We start from the raw sequence: 26962 nt of genomic DNA, 5'->3' as shown, positions 1-26962 counted from the left end.
TGGAAGGGGGAGTGCAAGGCTGGGTTTCCCCAAGGGTGAGCACTGGGGAAGCCCCGGGTGATTTGGGGTGCGATGCTGCCCGCCCAGGGCTGCAGCTGGAGACCCCCAGGGCCGCCCATAAGCAGGGCTGAGCTAAGCATCTTCGATGGTGCCCGGTGCTTTGGCGGTGAGTCAGCACCCACCCTCCGGGCTGCCGAAACCAGGAGGAGACGAGATTGTATCAGCCTGATGGGGGGGCTGGCGTGATCAAAGGGCCGGGAGAGGAGCTCAGGCTCCACACAATGGGGGGACACGATAGCTCTTATCTGCAAACCCCGCCGAGGTGCGAAGGGCCCGGCCCTGGGGGCAAGGGGGGGTGGGTGGGTGCTGGGTGCTGCAGGGCTGGGTGCGGGCAGGCACAGCCGGAGCTCCCACCCAATCCTTCCTGGGGAAACCTCTGCTGGCAAACGCCGAAAAGCCAGAAAAGAAACTCTGGGGTTTGCTGCATCTGGGAAAACCCTTGGGAAGGTTTGAGGGCTACTCCAGCTGCAGGAGCAGGATGGCTACTCTCGCTATTCCCCGGGGAAGGTTTTGGGATGGGGGACCCACAGCATCCTCCCTCCCTGTCCCCCCATCCCACCCTGCTCCCATCAGGAGCACCCCAAGCCGAGGGCCGCACAGTGGGGAGCTGGCCCCACACCACACACTCGCATGGGTCTCAAACATGGTCGTTTAATAAAATCTCCTTTTAAAAGAACTACAATCCATACAACAATGAGAGGTGCAGGGAGAAGGGCAGCAGCCCACGGGGAGGGGAGCAGGGTGCGGGGAAAGGATCGGTGCAGTGACGGCCCCTGCCAGTGACCCCACTGGGGATGGTTCCACACCACCACTGCTCATGGGCACAGCCCTGCCACTGCTGCCTGCCCTGCATGTGCCTGCCTGCACGTGCAACGGCTCCTGAGCGTGCAATGATGGCTCCTGTATGTGCAACAGCTCCCATGTATGCAAGAGGCCACCCCTGTGCAAGACACCACCTGTGCACAACACAACAGGTGACCCGTGGCCGTGACAGTCCACACGAGGGTCTGGACATGAAGCCACATCTGTGAAAAGCAACCCAAAACCTGTGCTGAGCCTTACGCTGGAGGGGTCACGGGCGACGCACCAGGGAGGCTTTGGGGGACAGCACCGGGCTCTGAGCAAGGACTTGTAAGTAGGGGCTGGTGAGCCCAGATGCAGATGTGGGCAGCGGAGGCGTGCAGGGGGTCTCTGGAGCCCAGGAGGTGCCTAGGATGGAACGGTGGAGAGTGCCTCTGCCACGGAGGGATGCCTGGAGAGAGCACGGGACCAGGCTCCACAGGGATGCTGCAAAGGCATGGGCTCCGTGGGGCAGAGAAGCAGCACAGCAAAGCCACTGTGCCTTGGCTACCCCTCCCAGCCTCCCAAGTCCACGCCAGTCTTGCTCCTTCCTCCCCCACAGCCACACGGGCTTAAAAACAACACCCTGAACCCTTTTTCTGAGCTTTCACCCCATGGAGGCCTGGGGCAAGAGCCCAGCTGGTACCCAGGGCTTGCTGTGAGGAACTCCTCCGCCAGCCCAGCCCAGCACAGGGTCCCAGGCCACAGTGGCACCGGGACTGTCTGTGCCTCTGGGCCTCCAAGGACCAGCACCCCTAGAAGGGGATGGAGCCAGTGCAGAGCCTCTGCTCCTGGCCAGGCATGGCACAGGGTGGCATCTGAAGGTGCATCCCAGGGAGCAATGCCAGTGCCTGCCTGAGCCAGCTCCTGCTCCTGCCCTTGGCTCCTGGAGTGGGACTCTGCTGCCAGGGGCTGGCTGGGCTGGGGAGGAGGGAGCAGACCAGGCACCAGAGCCTTTATCAATGCCACCCCACTCCAGGGAGAGCCTCCATCCCTAGCAGAGGGGCTCTGGGCAGGCTGGCAGCCCTGACACCTTCCCCTGGAGACACGAGCATGCCTAGATGCCCCTGGCCCCTCTCCCGCTCTCTGACCCTCTCTCCAAGCCCTTTCCCAGCTGCTGTCACATCAGCCCAGACACAGCCAGGGCAGCAGCCCCGTCCTCAAAGCCAAATGCAAAGAGACACCACTGTGCCCCCCAGTTTCTGTGCCAAGCAGTGGCAAATCCCCCCGTGGGGCTGGCGTGTCCCCGAGAGCAGTGAGCGAAGAGCAAGGCAGGGACGCAATCACAGCAGCAAAGAGGACAAGGACGCTGGAAACGGGGGGCGATCCCCCCCTCCCATAGCTGTTAGTGGGTGTTTATTGGGCAGGCGTCGAACAGTCTGGCAGAGTGGGGTCTGCGCCCCTTTGCCTGGCTGCAGGTGCCCCTCCGGCGCGGCCGCCCCACCAGGCTTCAGCGTTGGGCATACAGTCTGTAGCGAGCTCGGGCGGAGGAGAGGAGGGGTGTTACTGGTGCGTCTTGGGGTTGGAGGGGTGTAAGGAGGAGTCATCAAACAGCGGGTTCCTCACTTCCATTTCTCCAGTCTGCGGCGGCGGAGGGAGTGGGATTGGGGGGGAAGGAAAAGGCAGGAAGTCAGAAAGCAGATGGGGGTTGAACCACCCCGTCCCAAGGGGTCTGAACCCCAGCCCAGCAGGGAGGATGGAGAATGGGGGGGCACCTCGTAGGCTGGCTTGGGGTGACACACACCGGGACCCTGCCATCACCCCTAGAAAGGTCCTGCCTCCCTGCCAGGAGCAGCCAGGGATGTTGGGATGGGGTGATGTTGTGTAAAATCCATGGCCCCGGCTGAGATGGGAGCCCCCCAGCCTGGCTGGGGACACCAGGATGGGACCCCCAGCCTGGCTGGCAGGAATGGGGTTCCTCGCCCCGACCGCATGCCTGCCATCAAGTGCCCTTTAATGGGCCTGTAAAGACCTAATGATGACCCTTAATCTGGGCCCTGATGGCTGGGCTCCGCAGCCATTATCATGTGAAAGACTCCTTTTGGGTCTCTTTGTGCTCTTTGTACCCAGGGCTGTTAGGAGCTGCCCTTCCCTGGGGTCCCCTGCCAGCCAGGAAAGTCCTCCCCTGGCTTTGAGGGCTAACAGGTCCCTGGTCCAGGTGCTGGGGAGGCACTAGGATGAGCCTCCTGGTCCCAGTGCCCAGGAGCGAGAGGTGACCATATTCCTGGCACCACAGGGATGGCCGGCTGGGTCTGCCAAAGGCTGCTCTGGTTCTCTGCTCCTGGGGCCATGGGGAAACATTCCCAGGGAAAAGCCCTGCGCCAGGGCACCCATGCCAGGGCACCCGCTCCTGCCCACTGCAGAGCTCCAGCGGCACCTGGCCGGGGCACATGGGACAGAGGGGTTTGATGAAGGGCATATTGAAAAGCCTCCTCGTGAGGAACTGCACATCCCAGGCATGTGTTAGGTCCCATCCTGCATGCACAGGGTCCCACCAGCCACCCTGCACCCACCGTACCGGAGCCAGCCCGGGGCACTCGTACACAGTAAAGTCTCCATCCTCATTCTCCTCGTCGGACGATGCCGAGTCCGGCAGCTTGGGCTCCTCTTTATGCCTGGGGGGAGAGGATGCAGAGAGGGGGTGAAGTCCAAGGGCATGATTAATGGCACCCCAGTTAATGGCAGGGCATGGACCAGCGACCGGGTCTGCTTACTTCTCCATGGAGAGCATCTGCTGCTTTTGGTGCTGGTAGTGGTACATCTGGGCGCTCTGAGCCAGCGTCTTGTCCCCAGGCTGTGGAGAAAGCAAGGACAGCGGTGGAGGCTGGGCTCCAGAAATCCTCCAGCCTGGACGGAGGGTGTCCCTCACCATGTTGGAAGCCCCTGAAGCAAAGCACACACATGGCCCGAGCACCAAACACCCCACAAGGAGAGACATGGCTGCCTTACCGAGATCTTGTCGTAGGGCAGGGGGCTAGCTGCTCGCTGTGCCGAGTAGTCTGCTTTCTGTGCCAGCCTGACCTCCTTCTGCAGTCTGCCAGGGAGGAGAGTGGTCATCAGGAGCCACAGGAGCCAGCGACCCGCCAGGAGGTCAGTCCTCCCACCCACATTCCTGTTCCCTTGTGATGGCACCCACGATGGGCTGGCACCCCCTGGCAGAGCCACCTCCATCCCACGGGGCCTGGGCATGAGGCACCAACGCGCCGGAGGTGACAGCACTCAGCACCACTAGCGATGTCCAAACCAGGTGCCACCTGCTCCCAGGAGCCTGTGTCTGGCACAGAGGTGTCCCACCGCTGTCCTCTAGCCACGACCACCAGAGGCCATACTTGCAGGGGGACTGGCAAGGGCAGCTATTGCCTCTCCTCCAACACCCATCCCCCCCCCAAGGAACAAGGTCCCCCAGGCATAGGGACAGTGAGGGACTAGCTGGCACCAGCAGTCCCCGGCTTACATGCACCAGCAGATTGCAGCCACAATCAGCGCCGAGACCCCAGCCACTGTGCACACCACGATCAGCCCTGCAGAGGTGGAATGGGACACAAAGGGACAGTGGGTGAGCCTGGCAGCATGGTGCCACCAGCCCATGCTTCCTTGGAGAGGACAGCAAACCCCCTCCCACGAGCCGCCTGTCCCCAGGGTCTCACCGAGCACCACATCGTCATTTGAAGGGATGGGGGATGCCTCCACCGGGTACTTCTGGACCGTGGCGGTGGTGGAGGTGAGGAGGGTGGCAGCTGCCTTGCTGCTGGTGGGACCCCGCTGCAGAAGTCCCTCTCTCAGCCCACTGGCCATGTGCTGTCTGCTGCCAGCAGGGACCACGGTGGCTGCAGGAGAAGGCAGAGCAACACTCGGATAGCTCCAGAGGGCAAACCAGCCTGGGGTGCAGAGGGTGGCTGCTGCAGGGTCCCCGGCACCGCCACAGAGAGCAGTGGGAGCAGGGAGCAGGCACTTACTCCTGGGCTTGCCATCCTGCTGTGGGTGGGGGCGAGAAGCCTCTTGCCTGGCCAGTACATCCACCAGAAAATCGATTTCTTTCTCCAAGCTGGAAACAGACGTCCACCCTGCACCAGGAGAAAGCGGGAGTGAGATGGGTACCCCAGGATGTGGCCGCGTGCCCAGCCCCAGGGCTGGAGCCAGCATCCTCCCAGGAAGGGGCTCATATCCCACCATGAGCAAACGCAGGTGGTTTGGAGCCCAGGACTACTCAGATGCAGCCCTCCAGCATACTGGCGGTCCCAAAGCCAAGACCTGGGATCTGCATGAGAATTTGCCACTTTTGGGATGCTTCCTACCCCACAGATGTTGGAGGCTGCAGGAGCAACAGCAGCTGCAGCCACCCCCATGCCAGAGACAGCAGGTCCTGCAGAGCCCTGCGGGAGCAGGCAGGCTGCCAGCACCCGCTGCTCAGGACCTGCCCCACGTCCCTGCACCAGGGGCCACACAATGGCCCTGGGTGAGGAGGGACATGAGCTAGACTAGGAGAGACACCCCACAGCTGCCCCACTGCTGTGGGGTGTGAGGGGCAGCTCCGGCAGGGCGACCCGCAGACCCACCGTGGGAAGCAGGGCCATTTCAAGAGCAGGCAGGGGACACCTGAACACTGGTTTTCACCCCAAATTGTCCTGTATAGCCCGGGGGGCTGCAAGCAACCCCAGAACAGGACTCATCTGGGGCTGTTCAGGAGCTGGTGGGAACCCTTGCTCCAGCCGAGGGGCCAGTTTCTGCCCAGCGCCTGGCAGGATGCGGCCCCTTTGGGGGGGAGGTCAGGATGTCCCATGCAGCGAGGACCATCATGTAACAGGAGCTGCCTGGGCATTTTGTGGGTGACTGCTCCAGCCCATGCCCTAGCACGGTGCATGCGGGGGACGTGGAGCACTGGCAGGACCCCCACCCTGGTCTGGGAGTGCCCACCCACGGGGTGACAGCATGGAGTAGGAGCGGAGCTGCTGTCCTCAGGCTCACAGAGCAGAGTCAAGCTCTGAGCTCACCACTCTGCTTTTAACAGGATTAAACTCAACTTCAAAGGCAGGAGACATCCCCATCCCTGCTCCCTCTGCCCGGTGCTGGTGCTGCCCTATTCAGGCTGTCTCCAGCGGGGAGCCCTGGAGACTTAAATCAAAACATACAAAGGCGAGGTGGTACTGGCAGCTTGGTTCCCAGATAATTCAAGGTTATAACAATTACAGCTCCTCTGGAATCCGTCCTCGCTCCCAGTGTTTGGAAATAAACCCCAATTCCCTCTGGAGCTGGGCACAAAGGCTGCTCAGCTGCCCCATGACTCAGAGCCACACAGCCAAAAACCAGTTTAAAAGGGGGACACTCTTGCTTTAAACAAGTGCTGAAAGAGCCACTGTCCCAATGTCCCCTGTGTCCCCTGGCTCCCTGAACCATGCCCCAGCCTCCCATCCTTGGCAGGAGCTGGAGCACCCCACGAGCCCCAGGCTTCCCCAGCTCTTTGCACCCTTGTTATTTCCACCCCCAAAGTGATTTGCAAAGCAGCGCCATGGCCACACGGTGCCAGGTTTGGGGCTGTGCCACCCATGCCATGCCTGACGGGTGAGTGCCACCGTGCCGAGGTGCCAGCACAGAGCCAGGCTCTCCCAATGGGCAGGGGAGCTGGAATGGGACCGTGTGACAGCCCTGTGCCCCGTGGGGCAGCCTGGCTTTAGCTCCCCACTGCACACAGTAAAAGGCTTGTCCCCATTCTCATGGGACCTAGGGGACAGATCTGCCTGAGGGAGCCCGGCTGCACTGGCACTGCCACCAACGGGGCGCATGGCCCAGCCCTGGCCTGACACCCCTTGGCCTTGGGCAAATGCAGCAGCAACAATGTGGCTGGAAAAGGGAAAAAAAACCTTGGAAAAGCAGCAAGAGCAGCTCCCAGGTCACTCTGAGCCTCCCGCTGTGTGAAGCGGCACAAGGAAAACCGAGGCTGCTGTGCTGTTTGTGGTCTCCAGCATTGCTGGCAGCGCCTGGGCTGTGCCCCTCACCTGCATGAACCAGCTTTATCACCAAGTTCCCTTCCAGCAGCTAAACCCCCCCCCCCCCACCACCTGTTTTGTTTGGCAGCTGAGACTTCCCCCAGTGATGCCACATCTGCCACCCTGCAACGTTTGTGGTGTAGAAGCAGCCTGGCACCGATGGCTGGTGCCTGCCGGGCACCCTGGGAGGGTGAAATGCTGGCCCAGGGCTGCTCCGCAGGGGACAGAGGGCTGGGGCTGGCGCCCAGTGTCTGCCTGGCTGCACCAGGCTCTGGCTACAAGAGGAGCAGAGATGGGGGGCTCCCAGAGGTCTCCCCAGCCCTGCTGCAAGGAGTTGGACATGCTGGGCAGGCACTGGGTGCATGCAGGGTATGCACAGGGCATGCACAGGGCACAGAGGGTGCAGAGAGTGTATGCACAGGGTACGTGCAGGGCGTGTACAGGGCACAGACGGTGCATGCAGGGCGTGCACAGGGCACGGAGGGTGCATGCAGGGTATGCACACATGCACAGGGGTTATGCAGGGTATGCACAGGTCATGGAGCATGCATGCAGGGTATGCACAGGGCATGCACAGGTGGTATGCAGGGTATGCACAGGGCATGCACAGGGGGTATGCAGGGTACGCACAGGGTGCATGCAGGGTGGGCACAGGGCACAGAGGGTGCATGCAGGGTATGCAGAGGGGGTATGCAGGGTATGCACAGGGTGCATGCAGGGGGTATGCAGGGGGTGCACAGGGTGCATGCAGGGGGTGTGCACAGGGTGCATGCAAGGGGTATGCACAGGGGGTATGCAGGGTATGCACAGGGTGCATGCAGGGGGTGCGCAGGGGGTATGCAGGGGGTGCACAGGGTGCATGCAGGGGGTATGCACAGGGGGTATGCAGGGTATGCACAGGGTGCATGCAGGGGGTGCGCAGGGGGTATGCAGGGGGTGCACAGGGTGCATGCAGGGTATGCACAGGGGGTATTGCAGGGGGTGCACAGGGTGCATGCAGGGTGGGCACAGGGCACAGAGGGTGCATGCAGGGTATGCAGAGGGGGTATGCAGGGTATGCACAGGGTGCATGCAGGGGGTATGCAGGGGGTGCACAGGGTGCATGCAGGGTATGCAGAGGGGGTATGCAGGGTATGCACAGGGTGCATGCAGGGGGTATGCAGGGGGTGCACAGGGTGCATGCAGGGTATGCACAGGGTGCATGCAGGGGGTGCACAGAGCATGCAGAGCGCACACAGCGCTTGCACAGGGCACGGGTGCCCTCTCATGGTAGATCCCATCACTTGCCTGCAGCAGGGAGGGCACGGCCAGGCTGGCACACAGCATCCCAGCCTCGCCACTCTCCCTACCCAACCCTTCCCTGGGGCTTTCCCCTTGCCAAGGTCTTCAGGGCTCAACCCTGGGACGCACTCAGGGGTCTCGTCAGTTATCCGGACGGGTTTGGGGAAAGCAGGAAGCAAGAAGGGACATGTGTGGCTTCTGCCCTGGGTGGAGGAAACTTGATGTTGACAGTCTCCACAGGAGGGCACAAAATTCCTACAAATCCACTTATTTCTAGAGGCCTGCCCCAGGATAGCTGATGCCCTCCTGGCTGCTGGCAGCACAGCAAGTGGGGAAGGGGGAACCCCCAGGTCTGTCAGCCGGGACCCCCTTTTCCCCCTCTTCCCAAAACACCTCCCGCAGCCCAGCGGGGCTCAGCCCTGGCTCTGTGCTGGTGGGGTCAAGTGGGAGCAGGGATGGGACACACCAGCCCCAACCACATCATGCAAATCCATCACGGCACATTCAAACAGTAAGCAGCACCGTGGTGCTGGCAGCATTCTGGGAGCTCTGACCCCTGTGCAGGCAGCACCAGCAAGGTGCAGGCAGCCAGCTGCCTGCCCAGCTGAAGCGGCTGCGGGATACACCATGTCACGAGGTCCCGCGCATCCTTTCTCACCTTTGTCATGGTGCTGTGCTGAGTACGCTGAGACACCCATGCACGCCGTCACCAATGGCAGGAACACGCCACTCACACGCATTGCCCTCCTGAGACCCCAAAATGCTGCTTTTTCACCCCAAAAAGCTGCTATCGGTGCCTGCCTGCACGCACAGGTATGCTGAAGGAGAGGAGCCCCGGCTCTTGCCCAAGCTCCTGCCAGGAGCTGCAACCAATCACTGGGATGGCGTGGCGGCAGCAGCTGGGATCCCAGGATCAATCGGCGTCACCAGCAGTCGCAAGCGGCTCGAGGATGCCTAACCCTTTAAAGGGGCTGCCCACGCAGCTGCGTGGGCAGCCCCTTTAAAGGGTTAGGCATCCTCGAGCCATGGCAGCCCCTCCTGTTTGCATTGCATCACCCCAAAATGCAGCTATTGCAGCCCCTCTACATCCTCACAGGCTTGCTTGGTGGCACTGGGCGGCTGGGTGCTGTTGCCAGACCAAGGTACAGGCAGGGTGTAAAAGCACCCATGGAAAAAGTTGGTGCCTTCCTGCCAAAAGGAGATGGGCATCCTCAGGATGTGACCGTTCCCCTGCATGCTAAAACAGAGGATTTGGGAGGGGATCTCCCTTTTTTCCCCCTGTACCCACATTTTTGCTGCCAAAAGCTGGTGGCATTGCTTGAGACAACAGGACAGGGCTGGGAGAGACCCTGGGATGGTCTCCATCCTACCAGCATCCTCTTGGAGGAAGCTACTGTGGTCCTGTATTTCTCTGAGAAAGCTGGGAGAGGACACTACTACAGTCCCAGAGAAGCCAGCAGAGGATGCTGCCACAGCCCCACATCTCTCTGCTGAAGCTGGGCAAGGATGCTACTGTGGCCACATCTCCCTGCTGAAGCCAGCACAGAGTGAGGTTGCTATGGAGATGCCAGCGCATGTGCAGCCCTTCCAAGAGGGGAATTTGCTCCTAAGACTGCACATTAAAAAATAAACCACAAATAACTGTTAAAGCCATTTGGTACCCATGGATGCGGAGCCTGTGGGAGGGCGCATCTGCCCCTTGGACCCCTGCTCGCTGCCAGACGCCAAGCCTGGACCCCATCCCTGTGCCATCCCCTCTCTTTTCCCCCACAGCCATTGCTCCCATTTCAGCACAGCCTGGCCCCTCTGCCCGAGTGCCAAAGGCCTGAGCAGAGTCAGGGCCCTGCTTTGGGGATCTCCTCCTCTGATTTAAGGGGTGATCCTCCTGCCGGGAGGCTAGTGGCACAAAGGACATGATGGGCTCTGCTCTTCCCTCATGTACCCGCCTGCTGCAAACCATGGGCTGAGCCACAGGCAAAGGGCAGCTCTGGCTGCACCCCAGTGGGACCCCAAACATGCCCAAGACACAGGAACCAGAACAGAAAGCAACCCTCCCAAAAACCCAGAGGACTCCTCCATGCACCGCAGCAGCAGGGGGGAGAGCCCTGTGCAGGGTGACACAGGTGACCATGGGCTGCTGCTCCCCAGGGATGCTCTGCCTGTCTCTCTGCCCACTGCCAGAGTGCAGCCACCCAGGCTGCCACAGCCCCACAGGTCCCTTGGGAAAGGAGCAGGGGAATAACACCCGGCACAGCCCTCGGTGCCCTCACGCACAGCCAGGCAGGGCTCCTACCTGGTGCTACTGACTCCAACCCTTCCAGTATTAATGCTGGGCATCACCAGAGGGTGAGATGACAGCCCCCAGCTGCAGCCCACCATCTCAAACCAATGGGAACCAGGTATTGAAATCCCAAAGACGCATAGCTCAGCCCCGGGGAACATTTTTGCCTTGGCCCCGGGGTCCGCACAAGTTGCAGCTCCATGCACTGAAAGCTGTTATCCTGCTCCTGCAAAGCCTGAGGCTCTGCCACATCCCCTGCTCCGAAAAGCCCCTGCCCCAGAGCAGCCAGGCAGACCCCAGAGTGCCCTGGCAGCCACCCAGATCCCCCCCCATCCCTGGGCTCCTGGGCACCCTTGGGTGCTGGCAGGGCCCGGTGGCACATGTAGTCGCTGACACAGCTGCAGGAGGATGCACAGGGAGCGGTGTTGGACCCATGTGCTCTCCACCAGCCCCAAAAACACCCCACAACTGCAGCCAGCCAGGGCTTGGGGTGAGAGGGAGCACTGCTGCTGTCCCCACAGGGATACAGCTGCCACAGAGAGGAGAAGCCACAGGATGGGGAGCAGGGGCGCTGCTGGGGTGAGGGGCTGCCCCGAGGCATGGGAACCTCCTGGAGTTGTACAGGTGCACAGGGCAGGTTTGCAGGCAGGGCAGGGCAAGGGGCTGCAGAAGGGAGCACTGCAGGGTGGGTGCACCTACGCTGCTTCTGGACGCATCGCCCGTGGTCGTCCTCCTGGAAGGTGGGCAGGCAGGGACCGCAGGCACCCGACCCCGGTGGGCAGAACTCCCGGCGCTGTAGGACACAGTCCAGGCTCCGGGGACACGAGGCTGCTGTGGGGATGGGAGAAAACAGGTCAGAAGGAAGAGAGGGGTCAAATGTGCCCCCGGGTTTGTCTGTGGCCAACTGGTGTGGGACCCAGCTGCCCCAGGCAGCTCCTGCCGCAATTAACAGGTACGGATGTGCTTCACCAGAGCTGCCCCTTGGCTCCCCTTTGTCTTTGCTAAGCCATTACTGACCGCAATCAAGTACGGGCTCTAATGACCCGGGAGCTAGACTTAATGATCTTTATGGATCCCTTCCAACCCAAGATATTCTATGATTTTGTGACCTGCGCAAGGCAGTTTGCTGCCTGCAGAGAAGAGCAGGCAGTGCCCATCCTCCCGCACGGGACTCCGAGCCCCAGGGTACCACTGTCCCCTTGGACACCCCAAGCCCTGGGGTGCTCCAGGACACCCTGAGTCCCACAGAGCTGGCAGCGACAAGAGTCTCCAGCCCCTGCTGGTACCACACAGGCAGTGGCTGAGCAGGCTGCCAGCTGAAATCCAACCAACAATGCTCGCGTGGTAGCTGTCAAACAAACAAAAAACCCAAACCAAGCCCCCCTCAAAGCTTCAGTACAGCTGTAACAAGTCATCACAGGCAGCAGCAGCTTCAGTTTCCATCCCTTTGACATTGCAACAGGGAAAACTGGTGGGACCCAGCCCGCCCCCAGCAACGCACCATGGTCCAAAACTGTCTTGCAGACTTATGGGGCATCTTGTTTCCATGTCAGACCTGGGGATTTCTCCACTACCTGGGGACAGGCAGAAGCCCCCCCATGCTCTCACCCCATCTGGACCCAAGACACCATGGCAGTGCTGCCATGGCCAGGAACAGCTCCAGTTCTTTACCCCAGCCTGGCTCAAGCCAGTGGGACCTCCTGGGAGAACACAAAGTCTCCAGGTCCTACATAAAGTCTTCAGGTCCTAAGCAAAGCTGAGTCCTGGGACCAGGTGATGGTGGCAAACCACATGCAGAGATGAGAGGAACCGTGACCAGCTGGGGCAGCAACATGTAAGGCCATGTAACATGTAAGCAACATGTAACACAGGTCTCACCTGCGGCACGGGGCTGCAGGGACACTCCAGGGTCCCAGCTCTCAGCGACAGCAGCAGAAACCACTGCCAGGGATGGTGACACTGCTGGCACCGCTGTGGCACAAGCACGGACATCCCTCGCTGGCAAGCCGGTGGCAGCACAGAGCCGGGTACCACTCGCTCAGCGCGCCTGTGTCCTGGGCTGGGCACAGCTGGATGGGGGGGGGCACAGCTGGATGGGGGTGCAGCACACAGCTGTCCTAGCCCTGCCCTTCACCAGCACAGCCATGCTGGTATTTTTTTCTGCAGGCAGCAGCAGGCAGGGAAGCACCTCCACGGGGCTGTCACCGGGAACAGGGCCAGGCCTGGCCGCCCCGACCTGGCGATGAGTCATGGCAGGAGCCGGCTCCCAGCACCGTCCCACGCTCCCGGAGCCGTCCCCGTCAGCCCTTGCCTGCCCACGACACCACCACTGGCAAAGCGCCCGCTGTCTGCCTGTCTCTGTGCCCTGGGGAATGGCAACACCGGGGGCAGCCCTGGCACAACACCAAACACCCCATGAGAATGGGCACCCCAACTTCAGTGGCTTTCCCGAGCATCCCCACCCCTGCAGCACGCTGGGGGTGAAGTGGGCAGCCACTGCAGGGCCCAGGCATGGCACGGCGGAGAGTCCAGGCACAGGATGGAGCCACCAGGACAGAAAGCTCCAGGATGACCGCAGCAGCTCTGCTCCCCAGCGAGGGTGCACGTGCTGAGGGGGATGCCGCCCCAAAGCAACAAGCGTGGGATGCCAAGTGGGATGCCACCCCAAAGCAACACATGCAGGATGCTGAGCGGGATGCCACCCCCAACAAATCCCCCTCTGCACGGCCCTATTTCTCCATTAAACCGCTCACCAGCAGGTGCAACCTACCAATAGCCCCTAGACCCTTTGGCACTGCACCCCATGGGGCACTGCGTGCATCAGCCTGTGGCAGACAGTGCCAAAGAAGGGCAGAGCTGCCTTGCTGCAGTGGTTTCTCTTGCAGGCAGGGTTTTCTGGCAGCTCCGATTACGGCAGCAATTAGTATTGGCTGAACCCCATGCCCGGTACAGCAGCCTGGATGGGATTTGCTCGGGATGGGGAGCAGAGACCACCACGCCTGCAGGAGCTGGGTTTGCTCCCTGGAGATGATCCGGGGCTCAGCCAGGCGGCTGGGGGAGAATTAATGCTTAATGGGAAAATAATCAGGCATTTAAACACAGAAATTGGACTCAGTTGCCTGCTTTGCCTGCCCTGGGCTCGCTCTCAAGGCTACTTTGTCTAAAAAAAAAATAATCACAAAACAACCAAAACACATGGCTGCTCCGGGGCAGGAGGCTTTGGCACTTCGAAGCCCCAGGGGTGGGGACATGCCACATCCCCACAGGGCTCCTCACCTGTGCCACAGACCCCTGGGAACACATCCCCCTCAAAACGGGTGCTGCCAAAAGCTGCTCACTGGTGGGAGGAAGCCACCCCAGTGTGGGTCACCTGGCACTTGGGCCACCCAGCACCAGCAGAACCTGGCAGGACCCTCAGAGCCCCCTCGGGGCAGTAGGAGGGGTGATGGGGACAGCCCTGAGCCAGAGCCCAGCAACTGGTTAAATAAGCCCCAGCCTGGAATACATAAAAGGTTCTTATCTCTGTTTGAGGAACGAGCTGTGCTAGCCCAGCTGTCACGGGCTAGGATTAGGAATGAGACAGGCCGGCACTGATCTAATTAAGCTCCCCGTGTGTAATCAATTGGTGGTTAGCGAGCAGATATCACGGTGTAGGCACCCTGCAGGGGCTTTGCTACTCTCCCAGCCCAGCAGCTGCTCCCTGGCTGTGCTGGTGGGAGTGGGCACCTCTGTGCTACACCAGGTACTGCGCACCATGTGTGCCAGGACCATCTCTCCTAACAACAGAAGCAGACCCCAACTGCTGCCATGCTGGGGGGCTATCTGCCACCCCTCCCAGCCCTGCACACCCACATGTGCCCAGGGTGGCCAGTGCCACCCTGGCCCAGTGCTCCAACAGGCAGGTGGCAGGGTCTAGCTCCTGTTTCAGGCTATACCTGACCCCTCCCCAGCCCTGGCTGTGGGTTCCCCCCTCCCGTGCACCCACCCCAAGGTGGGTGCTGGTGTTGGCACAGCATGGAGGTCCTCTTTCCACCCTGGCAGTGGCTGTGGCACAGCCATGCTGCCCACCTGTACCAGTGCCAGCTTGCAGGCTGCAGCCCCTGCATCTTGCCCCTGCTCCTGTGGGGCTGCTGTAGAGCCTGGGAGAATTTGGGATTGCCCCCCAACCATGCCCCCTGCTTGGCACTGGTGTAGCCCAGCATGGCTTGCTCTGCTGGGGTGGGAGGGATAGCCTGGCCATGGGTGGGAGAGAGAAGAGGGACCTGGGCTGGTCCTAGGGGACAGAGACACAGCAGGGCAGTGAAAACCAGCTGTAAGGCAAAGCCAGAAGAATATGCAATAACATATGGGATGCTGCTGCCCAGACATGCTGGGGGGGCTCTGGAGGAGGGGAATGTTTCATCCAACTGCTGTCACCACAGCTGCCACGGTGCAAACCTCCTGCGCAGGTGGGCAGTGAGGCCAGCCCAGCACAACCTCAGGTAGCCCACTGAGGTGGGCTTTGGGCTGGGGCAAGCTGCTGGCGCTGGAGGAGGCAGGGTGGCTCCCCCCAGGCAGGAGCTGAGCCCAAGGCCAGTGGGCGAGCAGGACAGTGCAGCTGGCATGTGAGGACAAAGAGCAGGTGAGCACAAGCTGGGGATGCGTGTGAGCGGGAACAGCCCTGGGCACAGGAGGAAATGCTGGCGTGTGAGCTCGAAGGTGTGTGCATGCCCCCCAGGTGGGTTATGCTGGTGGGGAAGCTCAGCTGTCACAACACCCCCAGCCCCAAGGACCCATCCTGGGGACAGCCGTGCTGGGCACCAGCGATGGGTCTTGAGGCAGCCCAATGCCTGCAATGGGGGGTGCCCGCTGTGCCCCCCTCAATGCCGTAGGGTCCAGCAGTGTCTTGCCATGGCCAGGCAGGGCACAGAGCTGCTGGTAGTCACAGCCCTGGGTGAAGCAGTTTTTCAACACTCGTGCCAAAACTTACAGGTGAAAAGGAAACAAAAATACAATCAGGGAGGATGTCCGGGTGCCTGGGAGGGCAGGAACTGCCCGGCTGTGTCACTGGCGCAGATAGAGAGATAAAAGTTAACGTAAGAGGATAATTAATTAGCACTGAGAGCTGGTCCGAGCGCTTACGCTCTGTGCACCGGCAGTGCCAACACCCAGCCTCCGGGCTGACGGGGCCCCAGTGCCAGCGGCGTGACCTGGCAAAGCCCATCGGGCATCACCGCAGCGAACAGGCACAGACCCCACAGGAGCAGCCTGCCTGGGGCCATGGGGGTCTGCAGGAGCGAGACACAGCCCTTGGTGGGGGCCGGCCACTGAGCCAGGGCATGGGACCACACCAGGCACAGGGGAATATCGGGGTGCTGGGGAACAGGGGTGCAGGTCTCTGCTGTCACGTTGAGCCTTCCCACGCTGGCACACGTCCGCAGCTGAGGGATGACTAGGGCCAAGGGCATGGCAGATTGCTGGCAGCGGCGGCAGCCCGGGCCCCACAGCGGTGCTGTGCCTGCCAGCTACGCTCCAAGGTCACTGCTCCTCCTCCTCCAGCCAGGTGATGTGGGACCTGCTGTGGGACCCGCCTGCAGCCTGCCTGCCCTCCCAGCACTTCTGTGAGCTGGTACCCTCCGGGGCTCTCCTCCCGACTCTGCAAATTGCTCCTGGCTCCGGAGGGCTGGAGCTGGCCCCGGGTGGGCAGGCTGGCAGCCAGCCGAGCTGCCCCACACCACAGCCCAGCCCCTGAGGTCTCACTTCTCTCAGCCCCACAGCTTCCCTGGGGCAGTGGTCCTGTGCAGCAGTAGCAGGGGGGGCTAAGACCCCCGAACACCCCAGCTCCACTCCCCCTATGCCCAGGGACACAGCCCTGGGGGTGAGCTGGGCGGCCACTGCCTCGACTGCCAGTGGCCACAGTAACACAGCAAAAGCTGGGATGGATGCTTGGGGTCACCCAGGCAGGTGCCCCAGTTGCTGGCACTGCTCCCTGGCATATGCTGACCACGGGAGACACACACCAGCTGTGGGACAGAGCCACTGGAGACACACACTGTCTGTGGGACAGACCCATGGCAGCAGCCCCCAGCCCTGCCAGGCTCCGCGACCCAGCTGCATCCCCCTGCCCGGCTGCTTCTTGCACCTGAAGGCAGGTGGAAGGGAGCTGGGCTTCAGGCACAGCCACACGCCTAGGAGCAATGCCCCCTCACCGGGCACAGCTGCTGGCACCACGGCCTTGGCCAGCGTGGCTCTGCCACCACGCCGGCAGCCCCCGTGGGAGCCCTGCCGCTGCCTGCAGCCGCTAACGTCACCGCCGTGCTCCTGCCCCCGAAAATGCAGCAGCAGCAGACGGAGACCCCTCCCGCACGCCGAGGTGGCAGAGCAGGGCTCTCCGCAAACACCCACCCTGGCAGACTGGGCGCAGGAGGACACTGGCCACGACACGCTGCTCCTGGGGACGGAGGATGCGACACAGCCACACGGCCCGGCCACCCCTGCCACCCCCTCCTGCGGCAGCACCGGCGCGTGCTGGCCCACTGGAGAGCACTTTGCAGCTGAAAGTGCTTGTTTGCTTTTTTGCTTCAGCAGCTTTGTTCAGGCAAAGGCCACGTGCCACCAGGCTTCCCGTCCCTCCGGCCACCGGGGCTCACATTCTGGCTTCCAGCTTTTCTGGTGCAGCCAGGCAGGCGCCAAGGTCTGACCCAGCTGATAATGCACGCCAGCAGAGATGGTCCCCAGCGTGGGTTATATCATGGCCAGGGGACAGTGCCAGCAGCCTGCACTGCAGGCTGGGGGACAGACATACCCCCACAGGGACCCCTTGGCAGTGTCCCCCCTGCCCGCACAACAAACACCCCAGCTGCACCACGCTCTCACCGTGGGGACCATCCTGCTGGCAACATCCCCAACTAGGAATGACAGAAGATGCCACCATGGGTGGGCACCCGGGTGAAACACCATTGCCAGCTGCTTTCGAGCCACCAGCCCTGGCAGGTGCTGTGGGCAGGGCTGCCCGCGCAGGAGCCCGGGTGTACAGGCAGCACAGGCAGCGCGATGTGCAGCCGGTGCCACAAAGAGACAAAGCGAGTGCAGGGCAGGCAGGGGCTCATGGAAGCAGCAAGGCTGCATGGCAGAGGAGACGACGTCCAGGCTGAGGGCAGCTGCCTGCCGCAGCCCTGAGACCATTATGATGGGTTCCCAGAGCCTTGTCCCCCTCCAGGTTCAATGCCAAGGGGGAAAACAGAAGGCCAGGAGGGGCTGAGTCAGGCTTCCCCAGAGGTGGGGGGATGCCAAACCCTTGGCAACCTCTACTTCACCTCCTCAACTGCCAGCATTACCCAGAGCCCATCCCTGCTCTGGAGCAGATAGATCCCATCTACAAGCACTGCAACATCTCAAGTTGCTCCTGCGATCCTGGGCTGGGGAAAGGGGGAGCACCAGGCAGCCTCCTCCTGCCAGGCTGAGGGAGTGGGATTTTGTGTCATTGCTACTCAAACTCCTTAACTGGCCAGAAAAATCCCTGTTCCCTGCTATGGCAACCTGTGTGGCACGCCAGGGGAAGAGGAGCTGGATTGATGGGAGCAGCGGGAAGGGGAGGTGGCACCTGGATGGATAGAAACAGCTCTGGCAAACCACAGCTCCAGACCCTAGCAGGGACTGGGCAAAGCCAGGAAGCAGCAGAGGATGCAGTGAGCTGAGTGAGAGCACCCCTGGTCCCCCAGCCAGCCACCCCTGGGTGCTGCTGCCCCCAGCCCCGGCTCACTGTCCCCTTGCAACTACTCAGGGCTGTGCCGCATGCAGGGGGACGACACACTGCATCCCCGGCCATGCCGGCGTGACCCCACAGTGCCAGGGACGTCTCCAGCCATGAGTGCTTTGCTTCAGATCTTCAGGAAGAGAAGAAATAATTAAAAGAAAAAAAAAACCAAAACCACCAAAAACACAAAACCCAGGAAAACCAGTTGCCATGTGCCATCTCCCTGGGGCTGCCCACCCAATCCTGCTGCTGGCTCTGCATCGCTGGCCCCGGCTCAGCTGGGTGTGCACCCACCCACACCAGGGAACCTAGGCTGTCCCCAATGCCACCCCATGCCAAAAAGCACCTGCCTGTTTTTCTCAGCTCGAACCACCCACTTTTGGTCTTGTTTATCAGGTTTTGCTCAAGCAAATACCAATGGGCTTCGTATCTGCCCAGAGCCCGCTGGGGCTGGGGCAGAGGCAGAGACTGGGATTTTTTTAATTCCTTTTAACTGGCTGGGCTCCAAGGTTTGGCACCACCAGACAGGCAAAACAGTTGGTGGTGGGGCTGCAAGTATGTCAGCGAGGCTGGCCCCACATGGGCACAGTGGGCTAACGCTGGGTGTACAGCACAGTGGCTCTACCAGCGAGGGGGACCCTCCTTGCATCCCTGCGGTGCTCTGGGCCATCCCAGTGGGCAGTGCCGCACGGTGCCAGACCCCTGCTGTGCCGGCATCACAGAGGATGGACAGCCCTAGCACTGCTGTCGCTGGTGTTCCCACACCAAGGGCGGGCTGTGCCCGGCAGCGCAGGGGGTATTACAGCTCTGCTCTGAGCATGGACCCACCCAAAGCCCTGAGCAGCTTCAAGGGAAGTGCTCAGGTCCAGCTCTGTCCTGGCACTGACCACGTACCCACTGGTCAGCAGAGCAGCACCCACCTCTGTCTGCCCAGGCACCCACCGCCCGGTGAGCCACAGCAGAGCAGAGCCGTGGCTGTCGGCGAGCTCTCCCGCAGAGACACTGCTGCTGGAGGGGAGGTGGGAGAGGACAGCCTCCCAGCCACACACCCAAGGAGCTGCCAGGCCAAGGACTGGCACGGCTGTGCCAGCAAGCTCAGCCATCTGTGAGCAGCTGCATGCTCCCAGTGCTGGGCTGGAAAGAAAATCCCGAAGCGGCAGCTCCCCAGCAAAGCATCACTGCACCCACCAGGGCCAGATGCTCTCCGGCAAAGCCAAAGCCCTCCCACATCTTGCTGCGTCCTACGCCACTGGAGACATTTTGCAGCCTTTGGTGGAGATGCACCAGCATGATTTTGCTGATTAAACACCCTCGGGCAGCTTGGAGGCGGCAGCAGCAGCACACACAGATTCGCTCAGGGTGGGCAGTCTGTTCATCCTGCCCCCACCACCCACCCTGTGCCTGGTACCAGCCTCAGCACTCCCACCAGCCCGTCACCCTGAAACGGGGCTTGGGGACACAGCCACTTATCAGCAGGTGCCGGGGGCTATAGGGGCCAACCTTTATGGCTTTCCAACAGCTCGTGAGTGGGCACCCCTGGGTGGGCAGCTCATGTCCCAGCGACGCTCAAGGTGAGAGGTAGGCAGAAAAGCAGGGGCTGCATCACCCCACCCCACTTGGGTGGCACCCATGGCTGCACCCATGCTGACTCAGCCACCACTTGCAATAAAAATCTGTGGGACATCGTGTCCCACTGGGGCAGAGAGCCCATAAACTGAGCCCAGAAAACGGGGAACCCATGGGATGCACAGCTACATCCTGGGGCTCCTGGAAAAGGGCTACGGACAGTGCCGAAACAGCTGGACCTGAAGATTTCTTTTGGGTTGTATCCCCCATAGGAGGGGTCCGGCTCAGGGAAATCCTCTCCTTTCCAGCCAGGAAGCCAAGAATTACACCCACAGGACGGGTCACATTACTGGCAGCTTACTGGGGCTGCCCTCTCTCCTGGCTTAGTGGGTGGCTGGGAAATAATCCATGACAGATGTGAGACAATGAGCTCCCCAGGGCAGAGCTGCTTCTCTCACACGTGAGAGGTGCCCACTCCCCAGGAGCGCTCCTCTGCAGCCCCCCAGCCAGCCCCAGGCAGCACCCATGGGTGCTACAAGTGCGGAGAGAGAGAGCGGTGCCTTCCCCACTTTTTGCCCTCCGCCTCTATCACCATCTCCTTTCTATAGGAAGGGAACAGGGGCCAGGAACCCGGGCGGACCCTCGTGCTGCGACAAGCCAGGGCCCCTGCCAGCATGCCAGCTGACATGTCACCTCTCGTGTCACCCACCTGAAGTGATGGATTTGCCCACCAATGAGCAAGCCTCCCTTCCGCAAAGGCTTTGCCCCCCACAATCCATGCAGCAGAGACCCCAGCAATACGCCACAGCGCACTGGTTAGGATGGGCAGTTGTCAGCCCACGGGGCTCTGGTGCTCCAGGACGGGAAAAGGCAGGACCAGAACCTGCTCCAGCTGCGTTTCCTTCCTCCAATTCAAAGCACACTCCAGGCACTTAGCGGCCACTTTCTTCCCGTTGCAATTATCGTTAGCTCATGAAGCAGCTAATTATAGGCCTGCTGCCACCATTTGGTGCTCTGGTCACCCCCGTGGCAGCAGCAGTCGGTAAAGCCCAGACATGGGAGGGAGATGCCCCAGCACTGGCAGCAGTGTTGGGGCCATGCCCTGGGGTCTGGGGGGCAGCAGTCCCAGGGGAGCCACTGCCCTCATCGGGGATCAGACCCAGAGCCCCCCATGGGGACGAAGCATTTGGGCACCATGTTTATGGAATCCATGCAGGGATGGGACTGATGGCAGCTCCTGTCCCCAGCGCCTGGGGACCCAGCACCTCACACCTGGGAAGATGCCACCCTGTCACCCCTACAGTCCTGGCACCCCCATCACACCTCCTGTCCTCAGCACTCCCCATCAACCTTTCTGTTCCCAGTGTCCTCACCATGCTATCTCCCCTCCCGTCCCCAGCACAGTGTCCACCCCATGACCCCTCCTGTCCCCATCGTCCCTGCCACACCGTCACCCCTCCTACGCCTGGCACCTCTGCTATCCCTGGCACACCTCCTATCCCAACATCCCCATCACCCCTCTAGCCCCCAGCACCATCAACCTCCCCATCCCCAGTGCCCCATCACACTGTCACCCCTCCTGTCCCCAGCGCCCCTCCGTAAGCGTGCAGCAGCGCTAAGCCGATTACCTCCCTTAATACCCCCGTGGCCCAGAAGAGCCATTTCAGGCAAACGTCCCAGACTCATATTCCCTTTTGCGCTGTGGGAAGGACCCAGGTGCCCTGGGAATTGGGGGGTACCTGGGGCGCGGGGTGGCTCTGTGGGACAGGGTCCTGCTCCAGACCCTTGGGACTGCCTGCGGATTCCAAACCTGCGCCTGGAGCTGCCAGGGAAATTGCAGATCCAAAAGGCCTGACCTCGCACAGCGTGACCACAGCACCTCCCAGGCTCTGGGACCATGGTGTCCCCACCTCGAGCTCCAGCTCTCCCCACACCGGCACCCACAGGGCACAGCTGGGGCGCACACATCTGTGGGTCCCCAGCAAGCTGCAGTGAAAGGAGAGGAGGGACTTCACCACATCTCTTCATAAACTCTTCCTTGATGATGATGGGGTTGGGAACTGGGATCATGGACATCAGGAGCCTCTTCCCATCTGTTCCCCCTCCCCAGACCTGCAGCTGGAGCCCTGCTCGGGTCCCTGGTGCAGGTACCGACCCATGGAGCCCCGTGGGATGCCCATGCACCACATCCCCACCTCCCACACACCTCGCCTACCCACCAGGGCTCATTTCTTGTGGTGGGAGCCAGCCGAGTAAGCGTAATCCCAGAGAACATGGGGGGAATGCTATCTCCAAGTATAAAATCGTGCAGAAAATTAAACTCGGGAACAACACGCAGCTCCCAGGGGAGCGGCACCCCGGTTGCCATTCGGCAAACACTTGGTGGGCATCGGTGTGGCACAGGACACCCCAACGTACAGCTGCAGGGGGGATTGAAGGGATGGGGTGTCTGCACGCTGCTGAGCAGGACCATTGCCTACTGCTGCCACTGCTACCAGGGGCACTCAGACAGCCTTCACTGTGTCTCAAGAAAAAGCTGGAGCTAGAAATACCTGCTTTCTGCAAACCAACCCACGCAGTGCTGGGGGGCTTGGGGACCACCCTCTGCTCACCTGCTGGGCAGACCCCTGGGAAGCTCGGCAGGGCAGCCAGTCCCTTGCAAGTGCCATGGGCACAGCACCAGGCACCACTGCAATGCTTGCAAGAGGGGCTTGGAGCTGCTCTGGCCTCAGCATTCAGGATGATGGTCCCCGGGGACAGCCTGCTGCATGCCCTGACCACGCCGTGGCTCCCTCCTCAGTGCAGTGATTACAAAGCGGGCAAATTAAAAGCCAAGAGATGAACAATCCCACTGCAGGATGAGCTGAGGACTTTCTAGGAGGTGCCTCCTACCTTGCCATGCCCAGCTTTGGACCTTGAGAAGTCCCTGTGCAACCACAGAGCTGGGGCAGCTGGTATCAGCACTGGCATCTGTGCCCCCAACCTGCATCCCTGAGAAGCAGCACGAGGAAGAAAGGCAGCGAGATGCTGGGAGTTCACATGTGGCCAAATAGGTCACTTGGACTAGAAAGGACCACTCGGTTTTTGCTGAACAGCTTCTCTGGATGTTTCTGATGTAAAGTGCTGGCTGCAGCAGAGAAGCCGGGGTTTTCAGGTTTATTAAAAAAAACGTTCTTGCCTGTCATCCCATTTGGAAAATCTTTTTATTTTAATTTATAATAATAATAATAATAGATGAAATCTGGCAACCAAATTACTCAAGAAGGGGTGAGAAGTCCGACTCTCGCTAACGCTCCAGGAAATGCAGCCAGAAAACGAGGTGAGGCAGTGTTTCTGCCCAAAGGCGATGTGCTGGATAGAGGCACGTGGGTAAAAAACACAACTAAGGAGCCCCAACCAAAACTAAACCACAGCTGTAATACTGCCAAAGCCAGCGGCTGTCCTTCCTCCAGCTCAGATCAGGCCCCCGGCAAGACAAGGATGTCACCATGCCACGTGCCACTGCGCCCTGGGAGATGGTATCTATTTCATGGCTTGTGGCACCAGCTGATGAAGGTGAGGAGCAGATGCCAGCCCCCGCTTGCAAAAGCTTTGCTGAAGCCGCAGAGGCAGGAGGACATGAGGAAGATGGTCCAGGACCTTCTCCCCCAGCTGTCTCCTTGCCAAGAGCCAGCTATACTGGTACGCCACAGAGCAGGAGCTGCCCTGGCCCTGCCACCTCCACCTTGAAGCTGTCCCCAGAGAAAGCCCAGCTCTACCCCATCCATACAGGAAGGGAAATTATAAAATAGGAAGAAACAGCCAGTGTTTCCTCTGCCCTGCCATACTTAGGGCAGAAGGTTGTGGGGATGGGACGGTGACTCATTTCCCTGCGCAGCATCCCAGGGATGCTCCTCCAAGTACCCTGGCCATGCCAGCCATCCCCAGGAGAAACCAGCCCAGAGCTCCCTACTGCCACAGGCTGCACAAACCCGACCTCCCAGCGACGCGATGTTGCGGTCAACATTTCCAGGTGGTACGACCATGGCATCATTGTGCAGCGCAAAGAAACCATCCCAGCTTTTGCCTGGGCGCAAAAGTTTGAGCTGAAAATCCCAACCCGGCTTATGCCAAGAGCGTGCGATGACCCAGCTGCTGCAGCAGGCTGCTGCCAGCGAGTGAGACCCCTCGTGTTTGCTTCAGCTCCGGCAGCCCCCCACAGCTGGGAAGAGAGGGGAAGGGAAGGGGAAACTGCTACCACCCCCCTGCAACAGCCCACCAGGTACAGCCACCTTGAGCAGCTCCTAAAGGGGTCCCTCCCCAGCAGCACTGCCAGGCCAGCTTATCCTGCCCCAACCCCCGGAATTCAGAGGCAGCAGAGATTATGCCGGATCGCTGGTGGCCACATCGGAGCCGCCCAGATCTCCTTCCTCCCATCGCAGCCTGCGTCACCAGCACCCCTGGCTGGGCCACCCTGGCCTCAACATGCATGGAGAGCGCAGGAGTATCCCCACCTCCACTTCCAGCCGCCCCAGCATGGAAAGACCCAGATGTTTTGAACCACTGGGAGATTTAAAAAAAAATAAATATTGCACCTTCTCGCCCTGCCTTAGAGCAGGCAGGAGCACGGCAAGGCCGCACCGTAGCTGGCTGATGGCAGGCTGCCTGCCCGGCATCCACCTCGCCGGTGAGCCAGAGCAGGGAGAACAATATCAGATCCGCAAACAATGCTGCGGCCAGCGAGCTGGAAAGCACCTGCCCAGAGACACACCGTCCCTCTGGCAGGGCCACCGCACTGTCCCACTGGTGCGGGCAGAACCGGGCAGTCCACCCCCCGGTTTCCCTGCAGGCAGCAAAGCTGGGGGGCGGCTGGGGGTTTCGGAGGGGGGGTGGTTATATGCCTGTTGTAGCATACTGTGCACTCCAGCAGCAGGCACAGAGCGAGGGGGCTCAGCGCACATCCAGTGCCAAACCCACCGGGAGGCGAAATGCACTAACCTATCCCCCAAAACTTAGAAAAAAAAAAAGAAACGCATCAAAACCAAACCCTAAACCCCGAAAACAACCCTTAAGAAAAGAGAAAGAAGGCCGAAGGCGGTGCTGCTGGGTGGCAAATGAAAGCCACGCATTTTTTCTGCCCCAGGAGAGAGGAGAAATGCCTCCATCACGGACTCAGCCCCACGTCACGGACCCAGCCCCACGGCGCGATGCTGCTGCTCCCCAGGGGAGCAATGCCGGGCAGGTGAGCAAACAGGGCGCTGCTGGCCTGGCACTGGCACAGCCACCCGGCAGCTCCCAACGATGGATCAGCCACCACAGCAGCTTTTATTTTTTTTATTTCGTTTGTTTTGGTGCTTTTGTTTTTAATTCCCCCCCTGTAAAGGTGCTTGATGAGGGCCACACCGGAGGGCCACTCCCACCAGGCCAGCTGTGCTCACCCCCGCTCCAGGATCGGGCCCCGTCTCTGGGGGTGCCCTGTGGCACCCCACATCGCTGCCGGGGCGCTGCCCGCAGCCGCAGGCGGGAGGGCGATGGTGCGGCGCTGCCCGCCCCCGGGAGCGCTGCGGGGCCTGCCTGGGGTGGGAGACACCCCGTGCGGCTGCGGGGATGGGGGGGGCCCATGGGCCATTTCCCACCTGGCTGTCAGGCTGTGGGGATGCGTGGTCCACGCCGCCCGGGAGAAGGATGCTGCGCGGCCCCTACCCACGGCAGCTCCCCGGAGCCCCGCGGAGGCTGGGGGAGATGGGGGGGGACGACACACACGCCAGGCGAGGTGTGGTGAAGGGACCCGCCGCCCCCTCCCGGGCGCTGGCAGCCTGGGCACCCCCGGATGCTGAGCCCTCGCGGGGGTGGGGGCAACCGCACCGGGTTCGCCGTGGGAGGGGCCACACGGGTCCCCCGGGAAGGGACCACGAGCATCCGCGGTGCTCCGCGGGGGAGGGGGAACCACCGACACGAGGGAGCACGGCGGGGGGGCACACAGGGACTCACCGGCACGGGCGAGGCGCAGGCGGCTGGCCCCGAGGGCGGCGAGCAGCAGCAGCAGCGCTCCGCGGCGGGCGGCAGCTCCCCGGGCCGCCACCATCCTCCCCCGGCGCGGGCGGGCCTGGGGGCCGCGGCGGCTGCGGGCGGCGGCGGCGGGAGCGCGGGGCGGGGCCCACCGGGCCGGCCCCGCCCCGCCCCGGGCCCCGCCCCCGCCAAGCCCCGCCCCTCCTGCAGCAGCGCGGCTGGGACGCCGGAGCTTTCATCCCCGCCGCCGCGGTCCCCCGGCGCCTCAGCACCCCCACCCGTGCGCACCCCCCTGGGCTTGGGGCGGGGGGGGTCCCCTCTGAGGGCCACGTCTGATGGCCACGTCCCTGATGTGATGGCCACGTCCCTGCTGATGGCCACATTGCGGGGCGGCGGGGGCGGGTAGCGCTGGGATGTGGGGTCCCTTTGTAAGCAGTAAGGCCATCAAGCGAGGCCAACTACATCAGGCTCATCCTGCCTCCCCCCTCCCCCCCCCCCCCCCCCCAATCACAAGTGTTTTCCTAAAGGGGACAGCCGCTCTGAGCGGCCGTGAGCTTGGCAGCATCCCTATGTGTGGAGTCCCCTCTAGGTGCCAGGTGGGACAAGTGACATCAAATCCCAAAACCAGGGATGCCCCGTGGACACCCCAGTGGTGCCGACCGCCACGTCTGGCAGGGATCCCCGGTCATCATCCCTGGCATCCCTGTGTGCCGCAGGGATGCTGGGGGCTGCGGGAGGGGGGTGCTGAAGGCAGACAGCATTGCAAAATCCAGCCATCCGATCACCAGCCCCACGCTTCGGACACAGACCTGTGACCTTGGCACAAGCACGGTGACATGGTGCGCGATGGTACCCGCTGTCCGGGATCCCACTGGCCGACATGTGCTGCCTTTTCAGTCCCCAATCCTCAGCGGCGGAATTCCCGCGGCCGGTGCCCTGCCACCAGGCTGGGCTCTGCCCCAGCCGATGCCGCTCGCAGCGGGAGCCCCGTTAGAGCGTCGGCAGTGCCCTGGCAGGCTGTCAGCCTGCTCCGTGGCTTTCCAAGGTTTGCCAAGAGCAAGCAGCCGGGGGTGCAGCATGCCGGGGACACCGGGCTGGGCTTTGGCAGAGCTGCCACCTGCCTGCAGGTCTCACTGCCACCAAGACTGGCAGGAAGGTGCAGGCAGAGGTGGGTGACAGCGTGGCATGGGGCCAGCCATGGGGACAATGCTCTTTGCAGCTCTGTTA

General features: G+C 61.7%; 1 protein-coding gene across 2 annotated transcripts; it reads right to left on the bottom strand.

The window, feature by feature from the left end:
- Positions 1-691: 691 nt before the first annotated feature.
- Positions 692-25886, bottom strand: NPDC1 (neural proliferation, differentiation and control 1). 2 transcript variants are annotated; one of them, XM_040607417.1, is made up of 9 exons: positions 25718-25886; positions 11146-11277; positions 4857-4964; positions 4548-4727; positions 4355-4421; positions 3850-3934; positions 3615-3694; positions 3444-3515; positions 692-2481 (listed from the first exon to the last, which is right to left on the bottom strand). In XM_040607417.1, exons 1-9 carry the CDS (start codon positions 25809-25811, stop codon positions 2463-2465), a joined length of 837 nt encoding a protein of 278 aa, XP_040463351.1. In that variant the 5' UTR covers positions 25812-25886; the 3' UTR covers positions 692-2462. The 2 variants fall into 2 exon arrangements, with proteins under 2 accessions (XP_040463351.1, XP_040463350.1); XM_040607416.1 differs by having other exon boundaries at positions 3419-3515; positions 25718-25884.
- Positions 25887-26962: the final 1076 nt, after the last annotated feature.

This window comes from Falco naumanni, chromosome 9 (genome assembly GCF_017639655.2).
Source record: "Falco naumanni isolate bFalNau1 chromosome 9, bFalNau1.pat, whole genome shotgun sequence".
NCBI lineage: Eukaryota > Metazoa > Chordata > Aves > Falconiformes > Falconidae > Falco > Falco naumanni.
The sequence above is the reverse complement of the archived record's forward strand: the minus strand, read 5'-3'. Positions and strand labels throughout refer to the sequence as shown.

What these genes read in the sequence shown, in the direction of transcription:
- NPDC1 (XM_040607416.1), bottom strand. Translation starts at nt 25,811, where the DNA reads ATGGTGGCGGCCCGGGGAGCTGCCGCCCGCCGCGGAGCGCTGCTGCTG. An exon ending in GCTGCAATCTGCTGGTGCAT is followed by an intron (nt 3,935 to 4,354) that starts GTAAGCCGGGGA and finishes CCTCCCTGGCAG; the next exon opens with ACTGCAGAAGGAGGTCAGGC. An exon ending in TGCCCTACGACAAGATCTCG is followed by an intron (nt 3,695 to 3,849) that starts GTAAGGCAGCCA and finishes CTTTCTCCACAG; the next exon opens with CCTGGGGACAAGACGCTGGC.